A 15,089-nucleotide genomic window follows, 5' to 3' on the forward strand; every position below is an offset into this window, starting at 1 on the left:
TTTGCTTGCTCAGCTTCCTTCTTCATAATGCAATGAACATGATTGAAACAGATTCACGAACACAGATGTCCAGAATACTGTGGAATTATGAAATGAAAACAGAGCTTTTTCGTATTGGCTTCAATGTGGAAGGCATACCCGTGTTCGCCGGGCTACGTCACGCGCATACGTCATCCTCAGAGGCGTTTCGAACCGGAAGTTTAGCGGCAAATTTAAAATGTCACTTTATAAGTTAACCCGTATGCGCGTGACGTCAATCGTTGAAACGGGAAGTATGCGGACACATTGAATCCAAAACAAAAAGCTTGGTTTTCATCGCAAAATTCCACAGTATTCTGGACATCTGTGTTGGTGAATCTTTTGCAATTTGTTTAATAAACAATGAAGACTGCAAAGAAGAAAGCCGTAGGTGGGATCGGTGTATTAGCGGCCGGCTGCAGCAACACAACCAGGAGGACTTTGACTTGGATAGCAGACGCGCTATCCGACGCTAGCCGCCGACCGCATCGATGGTCGGGTGAAGTCCTTCGTCGCTCCGTCGATCGCTGGAACGCAGGTGAGCACGGGTGTTGATGAGCAGATGAGGGCTGGCTGGGGTAGGTGGGTAGCTAATGTTTTTTGCATAGCTCTGTGAGGTCCCGTTGCTAAGTTAGCTTCAATGGCGTCGTTAGCAACAGCATTGTTAAGCTTCGCCAGGCTGGAAAGCATTAACCGTGTATTTACACTACCGTTCAAAAGTTCGGGGTCACATTGAAATGTCCTTATTTTTGAAGGAAAAGCACTGTACTTTTCAATGAAGATAACTTTAAACTAGTCTTAACTTTAAAGAAATACACTCTATACATTGCTAATGTGGTAAATGACTATTCTAGCTGCAAATGTCTGGTTTTTGGTGCAATATCTACATAGGTGTATAGAGGCCCATTTCCAGCAACTATCACTCCAGTGTTCTAATGGTACAATGTGTTTGCTCATTGGCTCAGAAGGCTAATTGATGATTAGAAAACCCTTGTGCAATCATGTTCACACATCTGAAAACAGTTGAGCTTGTTACAGAAGCTACAAAACTGACCTTCCTTTGAGCAGATTGAGTTTCTGGAGCATCACATTTGTGGGGTCAATTAAACGCTCAAAATGGCCAGAAAAAGAGAACTTTCATCTGAAACTCGACAGTCTATTCTTGTTCTTAGAAATGAAGGCTATTCCACAAAATTGTTTGGGTGACCCCAAACTTTTGAACAGTAGTGTACATGTCCATGGTTTAATAGTATTGTTGATTTTCTCTTTATCCTTCCAGTCAGGGGTTTATTTCTTTTGTTTCTATCTGCAGTTAAGCCCAATGCTATCACGTTAGCTCCGTAGCTAAAGAGCTTCGCTGATGTATTGTCGTGGAGATAAAAGTCACTGTGAATGTCCATTTCGCGTTCTCGACTCTCATTTTCAAGAGGATATAGTATCCGAGGTGGTTTGAAATACAAATCCGTGATCCACAATAGAAAAAGGAGAGAGTGTGGAATCCAATGAGCCAGCTTGTACCTAAGTTACGGTCAGAGCGAAAAAAGATGCGTCCTGCACTGCACTCTGGTCCTTCACTCTCACGTTCCTCATCCACGAATCTTTCATCCTGGTGCAAATTAATACCAAAAGTTGCAATCTTTATCGTCGTTGTTCTCTACTAAATCCTTTCAGCAAAAATATGGCAATATCGCGAAATGATCAAGTATGACACATAAAATGGATCTGCTATCCCCGTTTGAATCAAAAATATTCATTTCAGTAGGCCTTTAAACCCCCTTTCAAATCCTTGCACTGCAACAGGAATGTGTGATTTGCATGTGAGGGTGTGAAGTGTGCACACCGCTAAAAGTCGCCGGCGTGTGTCGTGTCAGCCACTTTATGGCCAGTCAGCACTAATGCAGGCACTCAAGCGTAATGAGTAATGAAAGGGCATCAATAACCGTCATGAGTGACATCGCTTTTAATAATAGCCGCTGTCAGCCGACAAAGTCGCAGAAAGAAGGGACGAGGAGAAAAGAAAGGCAAAAAGTGCCTAAAGATGGAGGAGGAGTGAAGAAGGGGACAGTGAAGTCACAAACAAGAAGTCCGAAGGTGACTTTGCAAAGGAATTATTCCACACAAGTGTACTAAATTGTCTGACATGGCCTTGCTCGGTTCATATAAATCTTATTTACTCGTGCCCACAAGTTATTGCCGGTGCTTGTTTGTGATCCAGATGATTTGTGAGGCTAATATAAAACAAACATGGCCTTTCAGAGTTCACAAGGTTCGTGTGAATCCTGTGTAGCAAGCAAAGGAGTTACAGCTTTTCCTTTTTTCTTTTTTTTTTACGACCCGACTCAAAGCCACAACAAACAATTCGTCACCTTCACTGAAGGAACTTGGGAAAATAAGTATGTTTGCACACACTGTTGCCTTTTTACAATATCATAAACAAATACAAAATAAATAAGACAATGTATTTAATATTTTTTTTGGGCAGGTTTATGCCGGGGGTGTCCAAACCTTTTCCTCTGATGGCCGCACACTGAAAAATCAAAGCATTTTCAAGCACAATACAATAAAAACAATTATTATTTTTATTTTAACCCTTAGGGCTCCCATCAAGTTTGGTCTCGAGGAGCCTGGAAATTTTAAAAAAATAAGTCATACATAATTTTCTTTTTTAAATCTGTTGATATGTTTGTTTTTGTTTTCTTTTTTGTTAAATAAAATCCTATTTTTTTAGGGCAAAATCACAAAATATGAAACATTTCACAGTGGAATATTCTGTATATATATATATATATATATATATATATATATATATATATATATATATATATATATATATATATATATACATTAGGCTGCAACTAAAGATTAATTTGATAATCGATTAATCTGTCGATTATTACTTCGATTAATCGATTAATAATTGGATAAAAAAGACAAACTACATTTCTATCCTTTCCAGTATTTTATTGAGAAAAAAAACAGCATACTGGCACCATACCTATTGTGATTATTGTTTCTCAGCTGTTTGTACATGTTGCAGTTTATGAATAAAGGTTTATAAAAATAAAAATAAATAAATAGATTAAAAACATTTTGAAAAAAAAAGAAAAACATTAATTTGCCTCTGTGCATGCGCATAGCATAGAGCCAATGAATAGATGACTAAATTAATCGCCAACTATTTTTATAATCAATTTTAATCGATTTAATCGATTAGTTGTTGCAGCCCTAATATACATATATATATATATACATATATGTATGTGTATGTATATATCGATACACACATATATGTATATAGTTACATATATGTTAATATATACATACATACATATACACATACATACATACATCATACATATGTACATCATACACATACATTGTATAATATATGCACATACATACATATGTACTGTACATACAGACATACATACATACATGTATATACATATAGATAGATATACATAAATTTACAGTATATACAGTATATATATATATATATATATATATATATATATATATATATATATATATATATATATATATATATATATATATATATATATATATATATATATATATATATATATATATATATATATATATATATATATATATATATATATATATATACACACACCCTGGAGAATTTCTGCCCATAAATATTCGGAAAAAAACATGCATCCCCTTCTAACTTCATGTGTGATTAATGAAACGAGTCCAAATTAACATGTGTTGTTGTAGGTGATGCTACATATGTGCAGAATAACCCACATGATGTCATCAGTTGAGGAATAATGAATAAATTACATTCATAACATCCTGTAATTTGATTTTCATATTATGCATTTCATCATATGAGAGATTAAAAATCAACATTTTAAAACTCGGCCAGACTCAACTGATGAACATGATCACATCATTTATTCAGAAAGCATAAATAACGACAAATGAAGATAGAATACTATTAACCGCAACATGTGAGTGTAAAAAACAACAACATTATGATTTGTACATTTTTAAAATGTGCCTAGTCTATTTTTAAACGAAGAAAACAATCTGAAGTTGTCTTTATTTTTAGGTTATCATGCCATGATTTGATATATATTTTATGAAAATGTCTCTAATAACACAGTTCGCCTGCCTTATTGTCCATTCTGAACTCACTTTTAACTGGATATAAATGCACTGTACATATGGCTATAAAAAAAATACACAGACCTCCAGTACAAGCATCTTTATTTTACCTTTCAAGATTGACTAAATAAAAAATTTACAATATATTTAGGACAGATTCATCAGCAGCAAAATGCACAGTAACATATATAAGCATGTTTGTTGCTGTACGAAACATGTTTTAAGTTGCAGCTTTGGCTTTAGCAAATGTGAAAACATCCTGTCCCATAAGAACCACATCCTCTTACATAAATGAGAATAAGATCTCCAGAATAATTCTGCAACACGCGCATATACCTTTCAGAAACTAGCAGCTTTACACCGATCCATGTGCGAAACTAAACTCACAATACCTTACGTCGTCACGTCATATCGCATCATCGCCTCCTTGCTTATCTCACCTTGTCTCGCTTTTAAGTAAAGGAAAAAAGAAGAAAAAAAAAAAACGACCACAAAAACTCTGATGAAACCAAAAGTGCTGAAGTAGCAAGTGCATGGGGGGGAAAAAACCCAAAGAAATCAAAGAAAAAGAATCCTACGCACTGTGCTGGAAATGCTCAGTATTTGTTTCACTCTACGTATCTGCTTTCCTTAAAACGTCAACGGTAAGCAGATGACGTCCATGTTCCGCGAAGTTCTTCTCCTGAACTGAAAATGTGAGTTATTGCACTTGGTGAAGTGACACGTCATCAACATATGTCCTTTAACTAAACCCGCATCCACGCAACAAGGCTCTGGTGACCCGATTGCACCTTTTTTTTTTTTGGCCCCACTTTCTTGTAGAAATGAGTGAAATGAAGTATTTCCCAAAGTGACGATTGAACAAACAGTAAAGCAGGGGCTGCAACTGAAGTCAATTAATCAACTCATGTTACGTTTTGCATATGCTGAAGGTTTATATTCACCTGGGAGAAAGCAAACCACCAAGTTTAAGTAACCTAATAAGATAAGACCCCTTAGTTTGACATTCGCAGGTGGATTGGATCACTTCTCGTAGGAAAGGAGGCCGGGATGCAAAAGTGATAGCCCTATCCTTGAGAAGAGATGACATGTCGAGCTCAACGCCAACAAAGTAAGTTATGACTTAAAGTGTTTACAAAGTACAAAGATGAAGAATACTGAATGTATTTAATTCATCCATTCTTTCACTCTCAAAATAATCTTACTTATCTCATCAAATGAAATGTAACTTACTTCACCAATTATTATTCATTTATTTTTATTGTGATTACTTATGGAGTATATTGTGAGTAAATTGAGAACAGGAAGTGAACAAAAGTTTTAGCAACTGTTATGTAAAAGAAAAGGGGTAGGATTAAATAAGCTCTGCTTCTTCCTACTCCTTTTCGAACATGTTGAAAAGAGAAACCGGAAATTGTGATGTATCATGTTGTATGCTTGCATGTTCGAAATAAACTCAAACTCAACTCAACTCAACTCAACTTAAAGAAGTAGTTTTCCAGACACTTACACACAAACATCTCCTTTTATGGTCAGGATGTGATCTCTTGACTTAGCACACACCCAGAGACAGGAAGGAGGGATATAAAACTGATGGTTTGGCTTCTCCAAGTTAAGAGTGCCTCATTTTTTTTACTTGACCTCCTCCAGGTACTGCAGTCCTGTATAATGACACTCGCTTGTAATAAAGCAACTTTTTGTACAGCAAAGCGTCTCTGACGTCTGTTTTGATCCAGCCGCACTGCCCCGTCGCCCTTCTGCCCAGAAGGGGGTGACAAGACCAGAAATACACATCATAACAAGAAATCCAATAACCGATTAACCAATTAATCGATTAATACCTATGATAAGACAACTGAATAATCGATTAATTCCATGAAAAAAAAGCTTTGATTTATACTCCTCTGTTGCTTGGATTTATCATTGAATGATTCTAACTAATAATAATTTATCAAATCCAGACCGGTTTTTAGTACCAGGAACTTTGAATATGCGGACATAGTTTCCGCAGGGTACTGTGGAGGATGCATATATGTTTAAGAGTTATTCCTTTCTACATAACCATGTTTAGTGTAGGTAGTACTTTTCCTTTGTACATTCTACTAGTTTCTCTTGTGTTCAGAGGTCTGTTTTGTGTCTTAACCTTGGAATGTGACGACATCCCCCACTGGTTCCTTATCAGTGTTGCGAGGGGGACATGGGGGTTTTCTTTGTGTGCAAAGGAGTTGGCTTTTCCGTTGGAATGCCAGATCAACTAGAATAGCCCATATGAATGTATTAGTTAAGCTGATCTCCTGAAAATTTCAGTAAAACTTGAAAATATTCCAATTCTGTCTTGATGGTCCTTCTTAGTCAGCATATATGTCATTGAAAGAACTTGGGATTGACCAGTAACTTAGATTCCCCGGGAGGAAGAGCTGGTCTGACGCACAATTGGTACAATAAAGCGCTCATAAGAGCGATGGTGTGTGGGTGCTTGTTTATTTAAACTATTTTCCCTAAAATACGCATTCAAGCTATGAAGTGTGTTTTATCCGATTACGCGGTTAATCCAACAAACTAATCGATAGATTAATCAATTATTTAACCCTTCGATAGCTGTAGACCTACACTAAGGCTAAGTCTTGAAGTTTTAAGGACCGTTACACAAAGTGGTGGCCATCAAAGTAAACCTGCCTTATAATTCTTTGTATTCAGTAACGTGACATTTTCTTGACACGTTTACTTCGAAGTGGGGGGGCCACCAAACCAGCATGGCTCGTGCGAAGTATCGGAGCACGCAAAGGGGTCTAGATCCTACCGCTAAAAGCAGATATTAGCAAAAAATCTAACTATGCAACGTTACAGTGATCTCAAGGATTATCCTTCGGTAGTTCCCGGATATCTGGTGCTCCAGACGTCATCCTACACGGCAAAACAAATGAAAGGCTGGAAAATCATGGAGGTCTACAACTTCTTTGTGTGCGGCTGGGTCGAGGAAATCGGTATCCAGACTCTCCCGGGTGATTGTGCATTGTATTTGCTCGGGTAAGGTTGCATTTCTTGATTTAACTTTGAGTCTTGCAAACAAACAAACAAACTGTAGCACTATATAGCCTTAAATACCTGTTGCAGTTTTTTTTAAATACAAATAATATCAAGATAATACTTCAATGGGAAATACTAAACGTTAAGTATGTCAAACAAACCTTTAACGAAGTGATCACTGTAAACTCGTGCGTTCTTCGACTCTGCTCCCTTGGACTGGAGTGCTCCATTGTCCCTGTTTCGTGAAATATTGCACTCTTTCGCCCTTCTTAATGACCTCTCGAAGAACTCTGAAGAAACTTTTATCCTTTTTGTGCTTTGAACGGTTTCAACAGCCTAAAACAACCCAAGCATGGGGCATTTTTCAATTTGTTCTGGGCATACACTCAGCAGTACGTAACGTGTTTCCCATGTTGTCACGGTCTAATGGTATGGCAAAATTCCAGAACTGTTTATGCTGATCGCATTCGTCGATGTGACGGGCCATCGTCCACTCTGAGTTCTTGCCAAAGGACTTAATGATCAATCGGCATGTCTACAAGGAGATTCTGCGCAGTTTGCTTCTTCTAGGGCCGGAGAAGAAGCCAGAGTTGTAGCAGAATCAACTGGTGGCTGCTTCGCCTTGGCCTACTCACCCGACCTAGGTCCATGTGGTCTTTTCATCCCAACCTCAACGAAATCATCAAGGGGACCCATTTTGAAGAAATGTATGACATTCAGAAGGTGGTGGAAGACCACAGAAGGATCCTTCCAGAGTGCATGAAGAGGGATTCTGGGGCAGCGCGTAAGACTTCAGAAAGATTACTTCCAGGGGTGGAAAAAAATTGTCCTAGATCTTTCCCGCCACGTACACCTTGTATGTTTCTGTGCCAGAAGGTAATTGTTTACATATGTTTGGGGGTGTTCAGTTAATGTTAAGACAATTGTACCAGATATGGACCAGTTAAAAGAACATTTACACACAGTCGACATCAGACAGACCCAAGACGACCTTTTCTGTTCCCTATCTGAGTTTGAAACTGACACAGTTTAGCCTTACAACCATTGCTGGAATAAACGCTGACATGGTCGTGTTGCCAAAAGAAGTGTCAGGATGACAGCACTTTTAAAGATTTTAAATCAGGTGGAATTTAGATCATACAAATCTCACCGTGTTGGTTCTGCTGGATCTAAGGGCCGCTTTTGATACCTAAGATTGAGGCATTTTATCAAATCAACTTAGACATCTGGTCGGCCTCTCTGGTACTGTTTTTACCTGGTTCCGCTCTTATCTCACAGACAGATGTTTTTATGCAAGTATGGATACATGTTCCTCAGGAACCCATGTTTTAAGGCGTGGGGTTCCCCAAGGCTCATTCTTACGTATTTTTAATCTTTACACACTGCCTCTCGGGGATGTTATTAGGATACAGGGCCTCAGTTTCCACAGTTACACTGATGATAGACAGTTGTGGTGTCTCCTGATGACACAGAACCAATAGAAACCCTTGGGATGGGTATTAGATCCTAGCTCCTCCAACTTTTAACCTACTTGATTTGGTAGAAACTGGACATGGTGACGTAATCCTCCTCCTTTTGATTTACTCCACTGCCATGTGTCGCATCGGGAGCCTCCGAGTCGGAGCTCTGAAGGCTGTTGTTTCCATCAGACGAGCTAATGCTGAGCAGAATGGAAAGCTCCAGTACCTCTGTGTCGGCGCTGCAGTCAGAGCTTTGTGTGGAACAGGGGTCATTCCCATTTCTAAGACCCTTGACCGGCTCTTGCTCGTCTTTTTCTACCGCCGGGTAGATTTTAAGAGCGCTGAACTCCTCAGGTTTTAGGTTGAGTAGCAGAGAAGTCTGAAAACAGATTAAGGATTAAACCAAAGGATGATTTAAGACTAGATTAAGATTTCCCGATTCGAATCGTAGGAGTTTGATTCAACCTGACAGTTGAATCGTCCGACATTAACCACCGATGGGTCAAGTTTGATGTCTTCTCGGCTCTGCGCCAGAACCGAGGACATTACTCAACTATCAAATCTGTACCGTCTTTGTTTGACCATCAGAGTGGTTTAGCATTATTCTTTGAGGTGGAAAAAGTCGCAAATTAGATCTCTGTTTACTCTTTAATGAAAGCCTATATTGATTTATCTGTTTTGTAAAAACATTGGAAGAATCTAGGTAGTAACTTGATCGACATCCATGTTACGTTACTGGCACCTCTCAAAAATAGAGGTATCAGTTCGTAACTAAAAAAATGTACAAAGCTGGTTGCTGGGGTTGTAGTTTTTAGAGAGATAGTTTTGCACCCTTCAGTCCAGGTCCATTTGTACCAGTTAAAGTAGAATCTTTGTAACGTCCTAGCCCTATACAGATCAAAATAAATATGAATACAAGTTAATAGAATAGGCTTTTTATTGTCATTGCACACAACGAATTTGCGGAATAGCAATTACGGAAGCTGCCATGCAAGGCAATAATCACGACCCATCAGGAGCAGTTAGGGGTTCGGTCTTGTGTAAGGGGACACTTCGACATGAGCCGTCTTGTAACCGTCCGGTTACAAGATGGCCACTGATCCATGGCGCCCCCCTTTTCTTAGAATAGGCTTTTTATTGTCATTGCACATTAAAAACAACAAAATAAACTAAAATAAAGATGATGGCAATTTTCAGATATAATAGCAATAATAATGTATTATGATTATCATTAATATCATTATTGATAATGTCTCTAAATACATTAACTATAATTATACTACTATTGGTATACCTTATCTGAAATACTACTAATAATAGGTACTTTCCATGCAGCAGGTACCCTGTTAAAATGGTACAAATTGTAATTTATATTACCATTACCACATTTTAGGTGGTATAAAAGTATACTTATAGCCTTTTAAAGACCAACATTGACACTTTTGAGGAAACAATATTTAAAATGTACCTCTAGGTACAGAAATGTTTAAGGCTGAATAAAGATATTTATAGTCGAATATGATTCGTCAGATTGTGCCCATCGTCAACGATCAGTCGAATCTTGGAGTTTTTTTTAGGAGAAATAAACAAGATGATGATACTGAATGTAGTTGTGTATATTGACTGGTCACCAGGTGTCAGTAACATCACATGAATGTGCTGTAGCACATATATACCTGAATATTTCCAAGTTAATTGAAGGTCACTTATAAAAGGAATAGTCTTTCATTAGAGTGAACAAAACACCTTATCCACCTCAAAACAAAGCTAAAACACAGTTTGTGAGGTCTGCTCTGGAGAAGACATCAAACTTGACTAAATAGAGGAAGTAAAAGTCTTAATAAAGCTTCCGTATGTGAACCTGTGGAAGGATCTTTAACTTTTTCCCTTTTGGGACAAGGTGGTGTGTCCCGGCACCAATTTCTGTCCGGATTCCAAAAGCGCCTGATGGCATTATGACCTTTAAAGAAGGCTAAAGAGACAACTAAAACTACCACTTCTCGCTTACTCTCTAAAAAACGATTTGTCTGCATTACAGCTGTCTTTGTCGCAAGAAATCCTGCTATACTGTAAGTTCATTTTTGTGTTTCTGGAAATAAAACTCACTTTATTGGCTTTGCAGTTCTGCACCAGTATGGGTTTAGGATGTAGAATCTTGGGCCATATGTAAGGAAAGATTCTGTGAAAATACATTTATTCATTTCAAAAATTCCGTTCGACAATCCCACTGACCAGGAGAGACGATTCACTCACTTTTTCCGGAAGAAAACAGAGAACATCGCCAGCACGCCCAAAGGGACGAAACACGCGATCATTCTTCGCACGAACTCCTCACTCTTGTGGTTTCGTACACGGACTTGTGTCATGGTGGCCAGAAGAAACATTGTTACTGTTTGCGTCTTTGAACCAAACCCCCCGCCCCCAAAAAACTTTTCTCACCATCAGGAATGAAGAAGTCAAAAGGGTCGCTCCACTCGCTCCAGCTCCCCTTCAGAAAAACGACTGGTATTGCTCGCACTTTGACGTGGTACTGGCGGTTTTTAAGAAGGTGCTCCATGTTGATCGTCATCGTGTCGGACGATGACACATTTTCAATCTGTAGTGAAAGAGTTGGACATTCTTTCATTTCTTCGTGAAGGTGGACAGCATACCTCGGATTGTCCGTTACCATCTTCTTATCCGTGGTCCAAATGACCAACTGGAAGAGCTGATTTTCAACTTTCAGGTAGTCCTTGTGGTACGGAGTCCGAATGTGAAACACAGCCTGGTTGGAGTCCTGGTTGACGGTTACATTCCACACCTCGGGACTCCGAGGTTTAACTGCAGGGACGTGTCCGAAGAAGACATGAAAAAAATATATATATTTTGAGATACGAAGTACTCACATTTTTTACATGAGACTTGAAAGACAAACAGTATCTTGTAATGTAATTTAATTTTTTAAATTTTTTAAAATTTTTTAATTGTTTAAATTTTTTAAATTTTTTAAATTTTTTAAATTTTTTAAATTTTTTAAATTTTTTAAATTTTTTAAATTTTTTAAATTTTTTAAATTTTTTAAATTTTTTTTAATTTTTTTAATTTTTTTAATTTTTTAAATTTTTTAAATTTGTTTAATTTTTTTAATTTTTTTAATTTTTTTAATTTTTTAAATTTTTTTAATTTTTTTAATTTTTTAATTTTTTTTTAATTTAATTTATTTTATTTTATTTTATTATTATTATTATTTTATTTTTTTTAAATTTATTTATTTATTTATTTATTTATTTATTTTTTATTTTTTTTTGTTATTTTTTTTTTATTATTATTTTTTTGTCCTGTCCAGCTTCTCAGGCAAATCATATTGTTGATATAGATGCCCGTATCGGCTGTACAGATTTACTTTGAAGTGTGGGATACTTCTCTTGTTGCCTTATTTGTATTTGACTTTATTAAATGGATTCATATCATTATTTGGTTGATAACTTTTGTTTTTTAACGGAATAAAATGTGTATAAAATGTGTAACGCTAAGAGAAAAAGGGCATAATTCTTACTCTTTAGGTGATGTGCGGCATTGTTTTTTGAAACCAAACATGTCTTTTAAACTACAGTGGGAAAGGGATTCATACGGCCCTACTTTTGTAGGTCTCGCGTGAGTAAAGTGAAGTGAATTATATTTATATAGCGCTTTTCTCTAGTGACTCAAAGCACTTTTACATAGTGAAACCCAATATCTAAGTTACATTTAAACCAGTGTGGGTGGCACTGGGGGGAGGTGGGTAAAGTGTCTTGCCCAAGGACACAACGGCAGTGACTAAGATGGCGGAAGCTGGGATCGAACCTGGAACCCTCAATTTGCTGGTGTTAGAATAATCATGTATATATTATCACACAACTTTAATATGCTTAAAGTCTGTTGCTATAGTTATTAGCTATTGTGCTCAAGCTGTACTTTTTCTATCTGTGCAAGGACAAAACTTCTTGTCTGAGGGGTTATCTTTGTTTTAGCCCGCTAACAGCCAAGGACTTCAAGGACCTCAACGAAGATAAGACGACAGCATGCAGACGAAGCAGAGACAAGGCGAAATCGCGAGGCCCCAGCACATTCCGTCACGTATTGTGCGTACTGGACCTGCTTTGCATGATATATGTGACCACACCTATTCGAGGCGGCCACAGTGATGTTGACTAGGGAACTCCTGAATAAATAGAGGGACGCGGGATCTGTAACTTAGAGCGTAGGGCGAGACTGTGACTAAGTGTGCAGCTCCATGCGTTCTCCTCATGAGCTAAATTGAACTCTGTCTCTGCATAATTCTGCATAATAGATGTCATCAGTGTTTGAACCTTACAGCTGGCACGGCCACTCCATACCAACCGAGCTGTACCGCCCCAAGAGAGGAAGATGAGGGGTTAATCATTTTGCAATGCAGTCTGCTGAAAATGATGGAAAGCGCCACACTAAATAACAACTGACGCTGTGGTCAAAGTTGGAATTGCCACGAACGCATTTTAAGATAATTAACACTCTACTGCCATCTGGTGGCTAAAGTGGATAGTGCGCCTCCCCCAATGTGTCACCTCTCAGGTAAAAACGTGACGAATGGGACCATATGAATCCCCTTCCTATCGCACTACACCCTTTTTGTCGTAGAAAACGTTGTTTTCAGACTATAAGGCTCACTTAAAATCCTTTAATTTTCTCAAAACTCGACAGTGCGCCTTATAACCTGGTGCGCCTAATGTACGGAATAATTTTGGTTGTGCTTACGGACCTCGAAGCTATTTTATTTGGTACATGGTGTAATGATAAGTGTTACCAGTAGATGGCAGTCACACATAAGAGATACGTGTAGACTGCAATATGATGGCAGTCACACAAAACCAGTGAAGTTGTCACGTTGTGTAAATGGTAAATAAAAAGAAAATACAATGATTTGCTGATCCTTTTCAACTTATATTCAATTGAATAGACTGCAAAGACAAGATATTTAACGTTCGAACCGGAAAACGTTGTTATTTTTTGCAAATATTAGCTCATTTGGAATTTGATGTCTGCAACATGTTTTCAAAAAAGCTGGCACAAGTGGCAAAAAAGACTGAGAAAGTTGAGGAATGCTCATCAAACACTTATTTGGAACATCCCACAGGTGAACGGGCTCGTTGGGAACAGGTGGGTGCCATGATTGGGTATAAAAAGCAGCTTCCATGAAATGTTCAGTCATTCACAAACAAGGATGGGGCGAGGGTCACCACTTTGTCAACAAATACGTGAGCAAATTGTTTAAGAACAACATTTCTCAACCAGCTATTGCAAGGAATTTAGGGGATTTCACCATCTACGCTCCGTAATATCATCAAAAGGTTCAGAGAATCTGGAAAAAGTCCGAAAACCAACATTGAATGCCTGTAACCTTGGATCTCTCAGGTGGTACTGCGTCAAAAAGCGACATCAGTGTGTGAAGGATATCACCACATGGGCTCAGGAACACTTCAGAAAACCACTGTCAGTAACTACAGTTGGTCACTACATCTGTATGTGCAAGTTAAAACTCTTTTATGCATTTATCAACAACACCCAGAAACGCCGCCCGCTTCGCTGGGCCCGAGCTCATCTAAGATGGACTGATGCAAAGTGTAAAAGTGTTCTGTGGTCTGACGAGTCCACATTCCAAATTGTTTTTGGAAACTGTGGACGTCGTGTCCTCCGGAACAAAGAGGAAAGGAACCATCCGGACTGTTATAGGCGCAAAGTGTAAAAGCCAGCATGTGTGATGGTATGGGGGTGTATTAGTGCCCAAGACATGGGTAACTTACACATCTGTGAAGGCACCATTAATGCTGAAAGGTACATACAGGTTTTGGAGCAACATATGTTGCCATCCAGGCAACGTTATCATGGACGCCCCTGCTTATTTCAGCAAGACGATGCCAAGCCACGTGTTACAACAGCGTGGCTTCATAGTAAAAGAGTGCAGGTACTAGACTGGCCTGCCTGTAGTCCAGACCTGTCTCCCATTGAAAATGTGTGGCGCATTATGAAGCCTAAAATACCACAACTGTTGAACAACTTAAGCTGTACATCAAGCAAGAATGGGAAAGAATTCCACCTGAGAAGCTTCAAAAATGTGTCTCCTCAGTTCCCAAACGTTTACTCAATTCTATAGTAAAAAATAGTTACCGATTATTTTCAGCTGGACAGTTTGTGTGACGGTGCCGCCCCTCCTCAAGTGGACGGTCAGGTTGAGACGAGTCAGAGGTGACAAATCGGTGAAGGTGATGGAGTCCCCGCGCACACGAGGACACTTTAATCTGTTCCGGAGCAGGTCTTTGAAACTGGTAAAAAAAAAAAAAAAAGTACAAAAAATAACAACAACGAAAATAAAAACATTCTGTTGCTAAGCGACCACGTGTGAAATTGTCAGTCAGTGACCACGCGGATGTTGACAGGTGTGTCGCTGGCGAAGAG

The 15,089-nt window shown here is 38.3% G+C and overlaps 1 protein-coding gene across 1 annotated transcript in view; it reads right to left on the reverse strand.

Moving 5' to 3' along the window:
- Positions 1-7,217: 7,217 nt before the first annotated feature.
- il7r (interleukin 7 receptor) overlaps positions 7,218-15,089 on the reverse strand; it is an 11,584-nt gene continuing 3,712 nt past the window's right edge. The window contains exons 3-8 of the mRNA XM_062068491.1: positions 14,802-14,956; positions 11,308-11,459; positions 11,079-11,235; positions 10,893-10,995; positions 10,746-10,818; positions 7,218-9,018 (exon numbers count right to left, since the gene is read on the reverse strand). Coding sequence (XP_061924475.1) covers positions 8,707-9,018; positions 10,746-10,818; positions 10,893-10,995; positions 11,079-11,235; positions 11,308-11,459; positions 14,802-14,956 — 952 coding nt within the window. The 3' untranslated portion in view covers positions 7,218-8,706. The remainder of the gene's footprint in view (positions 9,019-10,745; positions 10,819-10,892; positions 10,996-11,078; positions 11,236-11,307; positions 11,460-14,801; positions 14,957-15,089) is intronic.

Source organism: Entelurus aequoreus, linkage group LG13, assembly GCF_033978785.1.
Source record: "Entelurus aequoreus isolate RoL-2023_Sb linkage group LG13, RoL_Eaeq_v1.1, whole genome shotgun sequence".
In the NCBI taxonomy this organism is placed as follows: Eukaryota; Metazoa; Chordata; class Actinopteri; order Syngnathiformes; family Syngnathidae; genus Entelurus; species Entelurus aequoreus.